This window comes from Pleurodeles waltl, chromosome 11 (assembly GCF_031143425.1).
Source record: "Pleurodeles waltl isolate 20211129_DDA chromosome 11, aPleWal1.hap1.20221129, whole genome shotgun sequence".
Lineage (NCBI taxonomy): Eukaryota > Metazoa > Chordata > Amphibia > Caudata > Salamandridae > Pleurodeles > Pleurodeles waltl.
Window position 1 is genome coordinate 4,944,518 of NC_090450.1, and position 15,175 is coordinate 4,959,692.

General features: G+C 40.3%; 1 protein-coding gene across 1 annotated transcript in view; it reads left to right on the top strand.

Annotated features, from left to right (window-relative positions):
• Nucleotides 1-9,090, top strand: part of LOC138265210 (probable cation-transporting ATPase 13A4) — a 389,906-nt gene extending 380,816 nt beyond the window's left edge. The window contains 1 exon segment of the mRNA XM_069212761.1: nt 4,178-9,090. Coding sequence (XP_069068862.1) covers nt 4,178-4,408 — 231 coding nt within the window. The 3' untranslated portion in view covers nt 4,409-9,090.
• The last annotated feature ends 6,085 nt before the right edge of the window (nt 9,091-15,175 follow it).

Consider the following 15,175-nt stretch of genomic DNA (forward strand, 5'->3'; position numbering starts at 1 on the left):
GTAAATGGCTCAATACTTGATTATCATCCATCCACTCCTTTAATCTACACAATACCTGATGACAGAATATTTTTTGTAAATTGTCCAACAGACTAATAGGTCTGTAATTTCCCGGTACCCCCCTTTGGCCTTTTTTATAAATAGGAACAATAATTGCTCCCTTCCAAGTTTTAGGGTACGTACCACATGCTAAAACAGCATTGGACTCCCTATTAATATAGGGACCACAATAAGCAAGATCAGATTTAAACAAGTATGCCATCTAGTCCAGGGGCTTTACCTGGTTTTTGGGCCCTAAGAGCCATCTCAGTTTCCTTAAGGGAAAATGGGGTGAGGCTGGATATAGGTGGCAGTTCCTCAATAGGGTCATTCTCAAAGACACAGGGAAAGGCAGGCTCACGACTGTACAATTCTGAAAAGTGGGCAACCCAATCCTCAGACGAAATGTGACAGTCAGGCCTTGGATTTTCACTACGCCTATTTCTGGCAACCAGGGTCCAGAAATGATAAGAATCTTCATCCCTGGCCGGCAGCAGTAACTCCTTCCACAATGTTTCTTCCCATTGATGTTTGCTGGTCTTAATAGCGGATGCATATTCACGCCTAGTGTGAATTATCTCAGTTCTATCTTTCGATTTTATTGCTCGTAAGAGATTACTCTTGGCATCATTACAAATCTTGCCAAAGCACCTTAAGCGTGATTCTTTGCCCAGACATTTGTTTCCACCACTAGATCTAATGAATAACTCTCTTACAGCCCCAAATAGAATCCCATGCACGTCTAATACCTCATTCGTGGAACACCGGGAAAAAGTAACAGACAGTTAGTAACTAAAGATTAATTTGCAAAATTTCCCCCATAATTTAGTTGAGTTTCTAAATGAATCCCATTTCAAGGTACGTTTGTTAGAAGAAACCTCTAGGGGAAAAAAGTCATCATGATGTAGTCATGCAGCTTTTTCTAGAAAAAGTTGCCTATCATAGGTTATCATAAGAGGGGCATGGTGGCTATTGTATTGGTCACCCACATTGAGATCTTTAACAATATGCCATAGCCTCACATCAATGAGTGCGAGGTCAAGGATGCTACTGTAAGACCCTCTAAAGTACGTAGGTTTTGCAGGACCATCAGATGGAAAAAAAAACATTCCCTGGGCAAAGACCACGAGTTAACATAAGATCAATGAATTGCAGAGCCCTAACATTAGATTTTGACTGTTTTCTCTGGGATGTTTTCTGGGTAACTTCTGAAAACGCAAACTTAGGCTCCAGCATTACATTAAAATCACCAGCTATGATAATACAATGAGTCATGCAATAGTCTAACAAAAAGGCATTCAAAATCTGAATTGTTTTGGACGTTTGGTTTTGGTGGCCAGGTCTATCATATACATTGATACAGAGTAAAGGTAAATCTTGCTTTGTCTGAATAGACAGGGCTAATATATCTGGCGACTCCACGTGGAGTTCTCTAACTTTACCCACCTCTGATATTCTTAACCAAGTAATAAGCCCTCCTGCTGCTCTACCCGCAGGGGACCGCCTGGCTTCCTTACAAAAGGAACTAAACCCCTGTATTTGAAATAGCCCAGGTTTCTTGGAACAAGCATATACTGAATTTATCTATATACAGCCCCCAATCAACATCGTCTATTTAGTTTCTAATTCCTGCCACATTCCATGATATGAGATTTGAGGTTAATGTCTTATGGGCCCTGGAGTTCTCATGAGGGATCTAAAGAAGGCTCGCCCCAGCTTGGATCTGTATAAGTTGTGGCACAGACAATATTTTTCAAACTCTGTACAGATGAATCAAAATAAAGACACTGGGACAGGAAATAGTGATGGCAGTACAAGAAGTGATGTAATTAGCGAGATAAGAAATTAATGGAAAAAGGCAAAAGCTGGTAACAAGAGATTTCTTTTTAACCAGGAACATCTGGTTAATGATAGCTGTATGGAGCTCTATGGAACCACAGAGATGTGAAGAAAATGAGTATACCCAGGGTCAGATAATGTGAATAAGATAACATTTTGATAATTAATGATCTTGAGTCAAAAGATGTAACCAGAGTTCCACATCAAGTTCAAATGATTTTTATAGAGAACTGTTAAGCTAGGTAGCAATCAAATATACTGACATTTGAAAAACATAAAATTGAATATATGGGCAAGAGACAACTTTGCAAATGTTCTAGACAATAGACAGTAGAGATAATTACTGCAATTGCTGAGAGAGAATTGGTGTATACTTTAGCCAATTTGGTGAATGGTGAATCCTGTGACAGTGAAAGGTCAACCCCAGTGTTTTGTAGAAAAACTAAATCATAGAAGAATTATAAACTCTTCTAACCTTACTGCTTAACACTGTTTTGATTGATGGAGAAGTCCCTGGTTCATTCTTAGAAGGCATTGTACTTATCTTTTTTAAGAAAAGGTAAAAAAAAAACTGAAGCCTTTAGTTTCTATAGGGGGATTAGTCTTTTGATCTCAGACTATAAATTATTCACTCATAGGCTAATTGTTTGGTGATTCCAGCTGAGTATTTAATTCATTGTGATCAAAGCAGATTTTTGTAAACATCAACAATACCATTGAAGTAATTGATTATTTTTGTAGATTTGAAAGACACAGGTGGCAGTCATTAAGTTTAATGTGGAAAAGGCATTTGACCTCATGAGCTGGTGGTCATGTCTGGTTCATATTTTAGAGAAGTTTGGGTTTACTTATTACCTTAAGTGGGCACTGCCAAATCTTTTGACAACCCATCAGCCACAATACTGATGAACTCTGAGAAGTTAAAGTGTACCCAATTACATTTGTACTCTTTATTAGGCCCATAGCTGCATCAATACATGAAGAATCATCAATAAACTCCCAAAATCTTCTATGCCAGCAAAGGACATACATCCTTTTAAAAACCTGTATCCACCACTCTACCTACCCAGGAAAATTGCCACTTTCACCAAATTGTGACTGTGGTATTTCGAGCTAAATAACAGTGAAAAGAAACAAATGACAAAGAATAGTACTTATTAAAAATGAAGTGCTTGCTCGGTCTGTACCTAGCAAATTTGTTTCTATTCATTTAAATCATATAATAACTTTTCATTAGAAGTGAAGCCTAAACCTGTTAATTTTTTAATGTAATCTATTTAGCATGGTATTCATTTCTTCATAATTCCTTCTCATGAGAGTTCCTGGGGGAACCTTCACCACAGTACCCTGGCCTGAGACCTCCTGAGTGAGTCCAGAGGCCCCTCCAAGTACTGTGCAGGCGGGCCCCCTTAAGTTTTGTAATGCCACTGAGAAGGTACCACTGCCTCTGCTCATATGGACTTCAAGTAATTGTCACTAGGTCTTTCCTTCCTAGTCTCCTTATCTCTCCTATCTGTGGCCCAGGCTCAAAAGCCAGGTATGGGATCACAACTTGGGTTTTTAAATGTCTTGACATTTCTCATAATTGCTGCCATATATATCAATATGCTCATTGTACCTTCTGCCTAACAAGTTCCATTTACCTAGTGATAGAGAGTAGAACATGTTGAGAGCTGTGAATGGTCTGATATGGCTATCACATGGGCCTTCGCTGAAATACGAATGCGTATTGGATTAGATTGCTAGAGTATAGGGTTTTGTCAAAAGAGTCAATTGAAAACAGTAGCGGACGACTGTCTGGGTAATTGGTAAGGAAATTGCTTCATGGGCCAAGCCTAGCAGAACACCCCACACACGCTTCATCTGTCCCCTCCATAAAAGTGAAGCCAAGCGTTTGAAATAGCCATAGACAAAAGGTTTCCCTTGAGTAACCCAACAGATGATTGAACGCAGAGCTGGCACAAAATGCAACCCATATTTTGCTGGCAGCAAGAAAATGTCCCTCAACAACAATGCCAAAGGTGGCTTGAAGGCACGTCTGTGGTAAACTGCTCCGTATGTCACAATCTGCACATACTTCCATTGTGGTTTCTGACTCAATTGTCAAAACAACCATGGGAAACCAAGAGGTGCTTGATGTGACATCTTCACCCTCCATAAATTACCCCAATTCTTTTATGCAATATTTGATTATGATTGGCCAGTTGATTAATTTGTTATTAGTTAGGTCTGCAATTAATTCATTTTAAAAAAGAAATAGAACTTAGCTTAAAAAACAATATTTCCTTTAATATTTCAGGAGGGAATTGCTGAGAACCGAACACTATGGCAATGGATAAAGAAGACGTTTAACTACAAGTCCAAAAGTCAGTACCGGAAGCTGCAACGAATCCTGGAGAAGGATCCAGACTGGCCCCCTCTGAACCAAGCTATCCATCCTGATTCAGCCATTGCAGAGTTAGAACCTGAAGGGGAAATCTATTGCAACCCAGCATTTGACAACAATGAGAATGAGCTGACTAAGATATGACTCAATTCACAAGTCCTAGCTTCATGGAAACTGAAAAGAGAACTGCCAAGATTTTCAGACAAATATATTTATTTTATTTTTGAATGAATAGTAATGATATTCTTTATTGAAGTAGCCTTGTGGTTTTAGAGTCTCGCCTCCAGCACCACCTGCTCAGAAATGACTCAACAACCCTTGTGGATTTGGAATAGCCTAATTTAAAACAAGGCTTGCTGCTAACAGTCATGGTTACCTAGGAGGGATGCGGGATGAGGCAAAGAATGGTTCTGTTCATTCCATTCTTAGGAGCCATCTCTGACCACTGGATCACACCTTGGCACTATTATTAGGAACAAAACTAGCTTGCTGCTCATGAAAGACATGTTTTTTGGGGGGTACCTGGAAAGTTGTACAATGTTCATGGATATTGTAACGCTGGGTACCATAAACCTGCCAGACTGCAAGGTTCTTCTTCTTGTCCTCCTCCTTTCCCATTCCAAGTAAAGTGTCAATAACTTGTATTTCCTCCTCATAGGCTAAGGCCCATTATTTATTCCAAGGATGCTATCTCACCTTCAGCTAGAAGCTAATTACTTTCACTGGATGAAAGAACATCTAGCACAACTTAATTACTGGCCAGGCTTTTAGACAGAGCCAATGAAGTCTAATAAATTAATCTGTGTCACAATCCATGTTCTCCACTGATTTCAATTTTTGATAAATATTGCACTGGTTCATGGATGGTATTGATAACTATTTGTTAACCGGGCTTATGAAAAAGTGTGACATTTATTCACAAGTAGGGTTTTGACCTTGGCCAATATAGTAAAAAGAGCTTTAAGAGCCTTTCGTTCCAGGGGTCTAAAAGTTAAACAGTGTCTCACTTTTGGATTTTATGCACCAATACCGTGCAGGCTTTAAAGCACTAAATATAGGTGATCATCTAATGCCAAATAAATGCTTTTATATATGGGTGGGCAGAATGTTTCATTTCGCCAGCGGAATTGGCAGGATTTTGATCACTCCATGTTACTCTTTAATATAGAGTTCCAGCCAAAATCCACCAATTTCCATGTGGCAGAATATTTCCACCGTGAGGTTCCAGAAAATGCAACCTGCAAGTACGATCAAGATTTGGCATCCCATGGTGCGAATTTCTAATGTGAGTGGTAGCAGTCAGAGGGCTGCTGCTGGAGTAGATTTGCTGCCATGCCAGCAGCGCAGGCTGCATATTTTATGCCTGTTGGCAGAACTCCACGGATGATTTTCCCTGAGATTTTATGCAACTCCATGGAATTCTGCAGAATGAAACTTTGCGAGTTTTGCCCACCCCTACTTTTATAAGTGCAAAAACTAGTTTCTTTTGACATGCCTGCTGCAGCATCAATAGAAGGCCTGAAGTCATCCTTGTAAAGTCACTTGTGTGGGTGGTGTAAATCTACAATGCAGCCCAAATGCAACAATTAGGGCTTCATTACGAGTCTTGTGGTCGGAAACTCATACCACCAGACCCATGTGGAGGAGACCACCGCAAGACTGGCAGGCTCCTCCCCCGCCCCTTTACAAGGTTTCCACCATACTGATTGGCGGAAACCTCTGATATCAGAAATTTCAGCTGGTTAGCCTGGTGGAAAAAATCCAGTGGCATTAGCCTCGGCTCCTCGTTGAGCTAAAGCCATTGCCGTTGCACAGAGGATGCTTCCAGCCACAGCAGCAGAAGACAGTGCGCATTCCGAGGTGCAGGGCAGGGGGGGCCTGCTCTGCCCATGACACTGTCGTTGGCAGTGCAGAGGCCCCCAGCACTGGCTTTCCTCTAGCCTTTCCATGGCGAGGACCCTGCCATGGAAAGTCTGGCAGAAAGTGAAGTAGTGATCAGCATGATGGTGCTGCTTTAAGCACTGCTGTGGCTTAGCACAACTTTTTCCACCGCCTACCTGTTGGGATCTATGATCCTGGCAGTGGTGGGGGTCCCTGTCGGTTGGACTGTCAGGATTGTGATATGGCTGTTGGGACCACCTGGCATGCAGCGGTCCCACTGTGACTGTGGGTTTGGCGGTCCTCAGACCGCCGGACTCATAATGAGGCCACTGATCATTATTCCACTGTTACACATCCAGTGCCTTTTAATTTTAGCCTCACTTACAAGACAAATATGCCAAGTGAGGTTAGCCGGTCTTTCATCATGTTTAGAGGTCGGAATGCTTGTGTTGGGATTAGATTACCAGTTTCCCAAAACGCAAAGTCTAAATAGGCTAGGAAATGAATTTTCATAAAAACTTAGGCCCAGATGTATTACACTTTAATGAAACACCACACCGCAAGGGACCAAGCTGCATTGTGTGCAATGGAGAGAGCAAAAATGCACCATGTTTACAAAGGTATGGTGCACTTCTGCTATCATCTTGTGCTGTTACACTTGTGATTGCCTGGTTCCATGTAGACAGCCTTGTGTCATGACATAAGGGTGCCTGTGTTGCCATTAGAATAGTTTTTGTGGAAGAAGGGATATCTTTCTGCTCAAAATATTTATGAAAGGCTTATTCCTGCATCCTGCAGCACACATGCAAACAGGGAGTATTGTGGAGTAATGAAGATATTTTTTCTCGTTACTTTAGCCTCATGTAGAAGCACCATTTTGGCACAAACCCCGGTTTACAGATTTTAATAAATCATGGTTTGTATCAAAATCCACAGGAGGATGCATGAGAGAAAGCCCATGCTCCTCTCATGGAATATCTGCTCAACACAAAAAGGCAGCCCTATGCATTGCCTTGTGTTACTGTATTTTCACTGAACCCCACAAACAGGGTTTTGCATAGATTTGTAAATCCTAAAATACATTTTGTGTCGGACTTCATAAAAAATATGATGCAATCCTTACACAAAATGTTAGTAAATCTGGGCCATAAAATCTGGGGATATTATTTGAAAAGGTGAATTTCCTAGAAAAAGGCACCAACGTTCCAGACATCTTTAAGTAAAACTTTACCTGGTGATTCACGAAGGAAATTTACACATGATAGTAATTTACACTTGCAATTTACTCTACCACTTTTGAGTAACTTAACTACTTCTGGTTGTTCACAAAATCTGAATTTAAAGTTACTCAAAAGTGTAGTCTTACACTTCTCTTGAAAGGGGGGGAGGGTGGTTGAGATAAACTTACACCTGTAAGTTATTACTGCCAAAAAAGAAACATTAGTCAGTACAGAAGCACACATGACCAATTACTAATACTGCAAAACCCTCTTGTAGAAAATGATGACGGTAGGGAGTAAAATTAAATCAAATTGGAGATAATGTTAAATGACATTACAATATTTAAACTAGATAAAAATATAAACAAATATAATTTATTGTTAAAAAATATATCAAATAAAACATGAATTTTATTTAATTATAAAAGATTTAAATAAATATTACAAAATTACATTTTAATAAAGTATAAATGAATTACTTTTAAATACATCTGTACATCACTTTTAACAAATATTAATGGTTAATTGAAATATATTTTCACATAGGTGGAAATGTACTCTTTAATTCAAACTTCAGAGAAATAACTTTAATTGAATATACTTAAGCTATTAAAGATTTTGTATTAAAAACGTTAAAGTTTCTCTTTTTCTATGTTGAAAATATATATATGAAATGAATGTGCATTAATAGCTAACATAATGATTTTGATAACTTTTTCCAAGTTGATCAAACTTTCTTAGTTTTCCCTTTACTTTACGATAAAGAGATGCCCGCCCTAGCTGTGGAGTCTCTGTATGGTAAAGTAAAGAGAAAAGTAAAAGAACTTGTTTAACTGAAAAACAATTAGTAAAAATATTTGTATGCCAAATATTAATGTAAATTATGTCATACTTTTCTCTTAAATATAGAAGAACTCAATTAACAAGTTTGGAGTAAATCTTTAATTTAATTTAAAAGTTATTTCTCTGAAATGTATTCCAAAAAAGAAATTCCCAATTAAAGTGAAAAAATATTATGCATTAATAATTATTAAACGTGATGGGTAGAATTAATTAAAAGTAATTCAATTATATTATAATAAAAATTAATGTAATGTTACATTAATTTTAAACTCGAATAGGCTATTACAGTATTTCATAATTGAATAATACTTATGTTTTGATTTTTTAACAATAAATGATATTTATATTTTTAAAGTTTTTAAATAACTTAAATTATTTTAACATTATTTCCTACGATTTAAGTCCCTGCCTTCGTTATTTTCTTTGGGATGGTGTTGCAGCACCAGTAGCTGGTCATGCGTTACACTAGATTTACTCTAGGTCTGAGCCTGAGTCATTTACTACTCTTTTGGGTCAAATTTTAGCAGTAATAACTTTAGAAGTGTAGAGTGTGTATAATAATGTGGTTCACTCTTTCTTGAGTGGGTGCATGCCCCTCCCTAAACTACTCCCCATGTCCTCCTAAATCTCTCCCTACTGCTCCCTGAACCCCTCCCATTTGGTAGTAACTATGCTACTTTTTTTTCTGCCTGCCCCCCTGTTCCCTACCACATCTACTACTAAGGTCACCATTACATGTTTGTTGGAATGGGGTTGGGTCTTAACCACATATGGCAGTTACTGTTACCACGGAGTGCGATATTTGCCACATGATGGAAATACCTCCTATTCTGAGTTTTGAACAGGAAAACGAGGAATAAAGTGGAATCGTTTTTTGACACACCACATTGTGCATTGTTTGTCTTTTTTCTTGGTGTTATCTTCGATAAATCCCAGCAGGTCAGAACCTGCCAGAATTCATCAATGGGAAGCTGCAAAGATGGGATAAATTTCACAGAACTAGTTATTCCAGGCCCTGTGTAAACACGTTTCTCCGAGGGTCAGAATTTAGCCCTAAACTCGTAATGAGGGCCTAAGTGGTACACTTACATGTGTGAGGGCCTCTGCACAGGCGATAGTAGAGGTGAAGGTGGAAATTTACACTTGTAGGTTTGTGAATGGCATTTTGTCGTACTTTAGAAGTAGTATTGCAGTACTTCTACACATTCTGCACAATGCAGTTTGTGACTACGACCTTTAGACTCTCATTATACCTACACACAAAAACACATACAAACACATTTAAACATTTGCATGAGCACATACACCGATACACAAGCACACGTAGGCATAAAAAACATGCATGCAAATAAAGAAGCACAAACAGAGATATCAATACAACAAACAGGGAAACACAGTCTTTCTTGACATGCACTGATAGAAAGGTGAAAGTCACTGCGCATGCACTAAAATACATGTGCTTGTATGTACACATGTGGAAATACGCCAAAAAAGCAAAGCAATTAAAACAAATAAACAACTAAAGCACATGCGCACAAAGATGCTTCATCACATGTACAGGCAAAAGATACCAAGACTCATCTACCCAACTCATACATGTGCATAAATATATCCACAAAACAAGAGTCACACATCCTCTCTTTCTTTCTTGCTCTCTCTAAACCTTAAATTAATCCTGCACTCATCTTTGCCAATATCTAGTACATTCACAAGTAGCCAACTGCTACATCTGAGAAAGAACACGCATGTTACATTACTAACACTGTCCAGATGGCCTTTATGGGAGTTGTATCATGTGATTAATTACTTCTTACATCAATTTTGTGTTTTTTTGTGTTGATAAGAAAATATGGAATGACATTCCATTCCATTTCGGGTATTGGCCAAATGTATCATAGGATTTCATTGCCCTTGCATCACGCAAGCCCTTTAGTCAGATTTACTATGCCACCCGGAGCCAGCGTGCATGACTCTGCGTAGCATAGTTAATCTGGAGTAACTCAAGCCAGTGGAAGTCGCTGCCGTGCATTATTCTGCACCTGAAAGATGTTACATGGGTGGAGCACTGGTATTCCCACGCTTCCACCCATGGTTTTTGGCACATTTACAGACATACTAAGACCAGTAAACCAGTGTATGTGTCAAAATGCTACGCTTCCCCTGGTGTCGCGTAGCGAAAAGAAATATCTTTACTTCGCCTCGGTATTTGCTCGTTCTACATGCACGGGATTGTGCAACAGACAGAGAAAGAGCAGGGTGCCCAGAAGACTCTTTTTGTGCAGGAAGGTGTCTCTTCCTCCGCAGGAAATGCTGCCGGTAATGCAGCCACCATGGCTGGGTTGCGACAAATGTTGAAACATCGGGCCAATTTCCAGGCATGAAGATTGACATTTAAAGTTTCAGGCATACTCAGTGAGCTAATTAGTCTGTGGATTGTTGTTAATTGGTTGTGTTCACCTTATATTCTATGGTTTTGTTTAAATTTCTTATTGTGCCCCGTTGCCCTTTTGTGGGATTACAACCTAATTCTCTTGGTATTCATTCAAGGGAGTATGGGATGTCAGTTCTCGAAGAGTCTGCCAGGACAATGACCAGGACAGAAGTGTACTTTTTCCAGGTGAAGGATTCCAAGCAGATCTCAAAACAATACTTTTGTTCATTTCAAATTGAAGGCTTGGTCTATCAAAAATGGCCCAGTAGCTTGGGATCTGCCGTGTGCTAAAGAGTCAGTCGAAGATTGAATCGGTGCCAAATCACAAGGCAATGAGAGTACGTAACTGGGATTTACAAAGCCACTTTCTTCCGTAATTGAATGTAGCATTCAATGGGTGGACCGTGGGCATTCTGATGCATCCACCCAGGGATTTAGACACAATCACAGAATAACTAAATGCAGTAAAACTGGGATTGCACCAAAATGGTGCTCCTACAAAAGAGATGCATAATGAGAGAAATGCATTTATTCCTCCTTGTTACTGCCACTTTCTGTGAGTGATACAATCTGCATCATGCATAGAAAGAGGAAAATGCCTCCATGGGATTCTTTGCGCTGGAAGGCATCTGTGTTGCCGCTACGCAGGCCGCAGTGCACCGGCGCTAGGAGTGAGAGGAAGTGTGCCATATCTAAAGATGGCACGTGTCTGGTCTTTCCCGTTCACACAGCACAGCAAGATGTCTTTCTGTGTAGTGTCAAATATTAGTAAGTCTGACCCTTAGTGCTGGGCAGGGGAGAGTAGGTGTCTCCATCATTTAAAAAAGGCATTTCATAACATTCATGAAACCCTACTAAGATCCAGATGCATGTAGCTCCTATGCACTTATCACATTTCTAAATGTGATTGCACATGATTTCAGAAGATTTCGATAAATTGATTGGTGACTTAGTAAATGGCTTTGTGTAGATGAACTAAGTTGTATTTAGTCCTGATGAGGTACATATGGCTTAGCATCACTTTTCACCTGCAAAGCAACACTACACAGTGCGGCACCGTGAGCTGCCATGCATTATTCTTGGTGAGGTAGGCATTCCAAAGGAGGAGCATCGACGTTCCCGTGCATCCACCCATATATTGGGACGCAAACCCAGATGTATTAAAGTCAGTAACCCAGAGTTTGCGCCAGAATTGTGTGCCTACTTGACCTTAGTGCAGCAGGAAATAGCATTACTCTTCCTGTTTACTGCCACTTTGCATGTTTTCTGTATTCTGCAGCACACTGACAAAGTTAATACCTATAAGAATTGTTTTTGTGCAGGAAGGTATTGCTTCCTGCATAAAACAATCCTGCCTACGGCTTCCAGCACTCTTGCACCATGACTGAAGGGTGCCTGCATTGGTGCTAGGCTGCATAGTGGCTGCCACAGTTCAGGTCTTTCCCCTTCATGCAACGCATTGCAGTAATTTGCTTGCTGTGCTGCATTGCATGAATTGTTAATAAATCTAAGCCAGATGGCCTCCAATTCTTATTGTTTGACTGACTTTCTACACATGGCCCTGGCACGTGACAATCCTTTGGATTACAGGATTTCTCTAAACAAACATGAAATCCATTCTGGCACAGGTTGCTTGCAGCATAAATCCACCGGTTTTGGGTTCAGGGAAACTCCCCACCCAAGACATTTCCTTTAGGGAAATGGTCTCCTCTGATGCAGCCGAACGAGAACAGTTTAATTATAAACCACTTATAACAAAGATTAAGAGGCAGATTGAGAAATTAATACTGCTACTGTAAGCAGTAGATAAATTACATTTAGTTAGTTTCGTTTTCTACTTCAGCCAATTGTCCGTTAGCTGACACTAGGATACCTTTTTTAGATTACTGGTGCATATTAGAGGTGTAAGCTTCGATTAACAGGCAGATTGACAGGCAGACGGACAGACATACAGACCAACAGACCGACAGAAAGAGATAGATAGATAGATAGATAGATAGATAGATAGATAGATAGATAGATAGATAGATAGATAGATAGATAGATAGATAGATAGATAGATAGATAGATTCATTCAGCTCCCTAAAAATAGTATGCCCTACTTAACTAGGTCTGTGAACTTAGTCTAATTCACCCTCCCATTTTATCATATTTCCAGACTTGATGGTGTACAGAACCAAAATAAACAGATGCCTTCACTATTATTCAGCACTGTTAAGTGACAGTGTGATATAAGCCAGAATCTTTAAAAACTGATCCATAAATAAGCTTGATGTAGATTACACGGCAACCCTCCCCCCCCACCCGTGGCCTGTTGCACTGCTGAGGGAGCTGAACATATGCTGCACCACAAACTCTCTGGGTCCATTCTGCCTGTAGTTTGAGATATGAAAAAGTGTGATACCCACATTGTCAGTGACCAGCATATCCACAGCAATGGTGTCACAAGAGTCATTTGGTGCACCATTAAGTCTCGGTGCAGGGCACTGCCAATGTTGCCATCACTGCTTGGTTCAAAGTGGTAAGTCTCAGGTTAGTTGATGCACATCCCTGTTCACAGACATCACAACTAAAAAGGGTAGCAGCTATTTTCTGGCTCATAATCAGGTCAACCTACAAATATATTGTTGTGGTTTCTCTAATGCTCATCTATGGATAGGAATTACAATAACCTATTCTTGGTGGCTCTCTGTGCCCCGCACTGTAGTCCTCTGCCTACCCTCCTCTCGGTCCAAGCTCTCCAATCTTCTCTCTGTCCTCTTGTACTCTCTCCCCTTGTCCAGTCCGTCTCAACACCTCTCCATGCTCCCCTCTCTGCTCCCCTTCCCTGGTCTCTCTGACTCCTTATTGCCTTTCCACTGCCCCACGTGCCACTTCAGATACCCCTAGGCACACATAGTGGTGAGCACTCAGTACAGCCAACTCAGCTCTGGAGTAAAAGTTCTGGAGTGAAAAGTACAAAGCATCTTAGCCTTGGCTCCCCCCTTGCCTTCCACAGCCTCCCCTCTCCTTACTGGAACCTTAAACAAACAGTGTGAGGCTGAGAGCGGAAAGGTGGAGGGAACCTGAAGATCGTGTGGGAGTGAGGTTATAAGAAAGGAAGGAGGGATGCTGGAGAAGACGTGGGCACTTAGGTCCGCCTCAGTGTCTCCAAGGCAGGGTAGTTTTGCTGCAGTCCCTGAGCAATGTCTATCAATCGAGAAGTTTACTTTGGTGCCAGGACCAGGCTCGCTGTCCATTCTGCTTTCTTTATAGGACTAGAAATGATAACTGTTGGACAGTTTTAAAATGTCCACTCTATGGGCACTAAACGTGCTAGCCATGCAGCGAAAATTAACACAACATAATTGTGTCAAGTACACTTCTTCTGATGTTTTGGCTTTAAAGTGCTTGATCCCCTAGAAATATAATGTGCCTCTCAATGGCGTTATGTTTGCTAAAATAAATAAGAATATTTGAACAATGGTGTAAAGCAGAGGTTTAGTGCGCAGCTCTGGAAGGGGGCAGTAGTCATGCTTCCTGACTTATCAAAAGAATGTGATCTTGAGCGAATCACTTAATATCCTGGTGCATCAGTTCCATGATTTTTTGTAATTCAGGGGGCTAGAAAGAAGCTATATGCCACTGTAAAGTGCATCGTATATAACCAAAAAATGAAGGAATTTGCTGAGATGCACAACCATGAGATTCCTGACAGTGTCTGTACATGTCCTTTCAGTAACACTGTGGAGAATTGCATTTTTCCCCCCACGCTTCCTCTGCCCCATCGCTGTTCTTTGCTCCAATGTAATTAGACAGCTGTGTTTTTCTAACACTGAAAAAGCCAAGAGAGGCCTGACATGTAACAGGTTTTATTTCTCTGAAACGCGATGTACAGTACTTTCTTTTATATGAGCCAAGTCTCCCACGCTGTGCCCATCTTAAGCCCTCTCCCCTCTGGACAGACTTGCTTTTGGTGGTGATGTTGTGATGTACTCCATGCTTGTTGGTGAAAAGGACAGAGCCTGATTTGTATAAACAGGTGCAGCAGAATGATGTAAATTGTTGTGCTGATTATATAATTCCACCAGCAGAGCAATGGAATTTATTAATAATTCTGCATTACAAGAGTAACAGGGAATTACTACATTTCTCCAATTCCACTGATAGATTAGAAAATTCCACCCACGTTTACCTAATGGTACATAGTGCCTACCATGCCTGTCTTTGCATTGTGAAGATGTGCATTTTGACATGTTTAACCTCCTCCCCACACCCAGATTTTCCGATCTATGGTATTTCTACTGGCTGATCCACCACGGTTTGTGAAAGCCAGAGTCAAGCTTTTTGCATATAGTCAAACCCAGTACCTTCCAATGCAAGGAAGTTTGAAATCATCAGTTTCCCATAAAGATGAAAGTGTGGATACCACCATATACATAACTGACTGAGGTCATGGGATGCTGGTGAGCGGCCACATTGCTGAAATCCTGTGCCTAATTTAATTTGCATTCGGTGTGCAAGCTGAGGAATTGTCAAATGAACTGACTGAGTTTG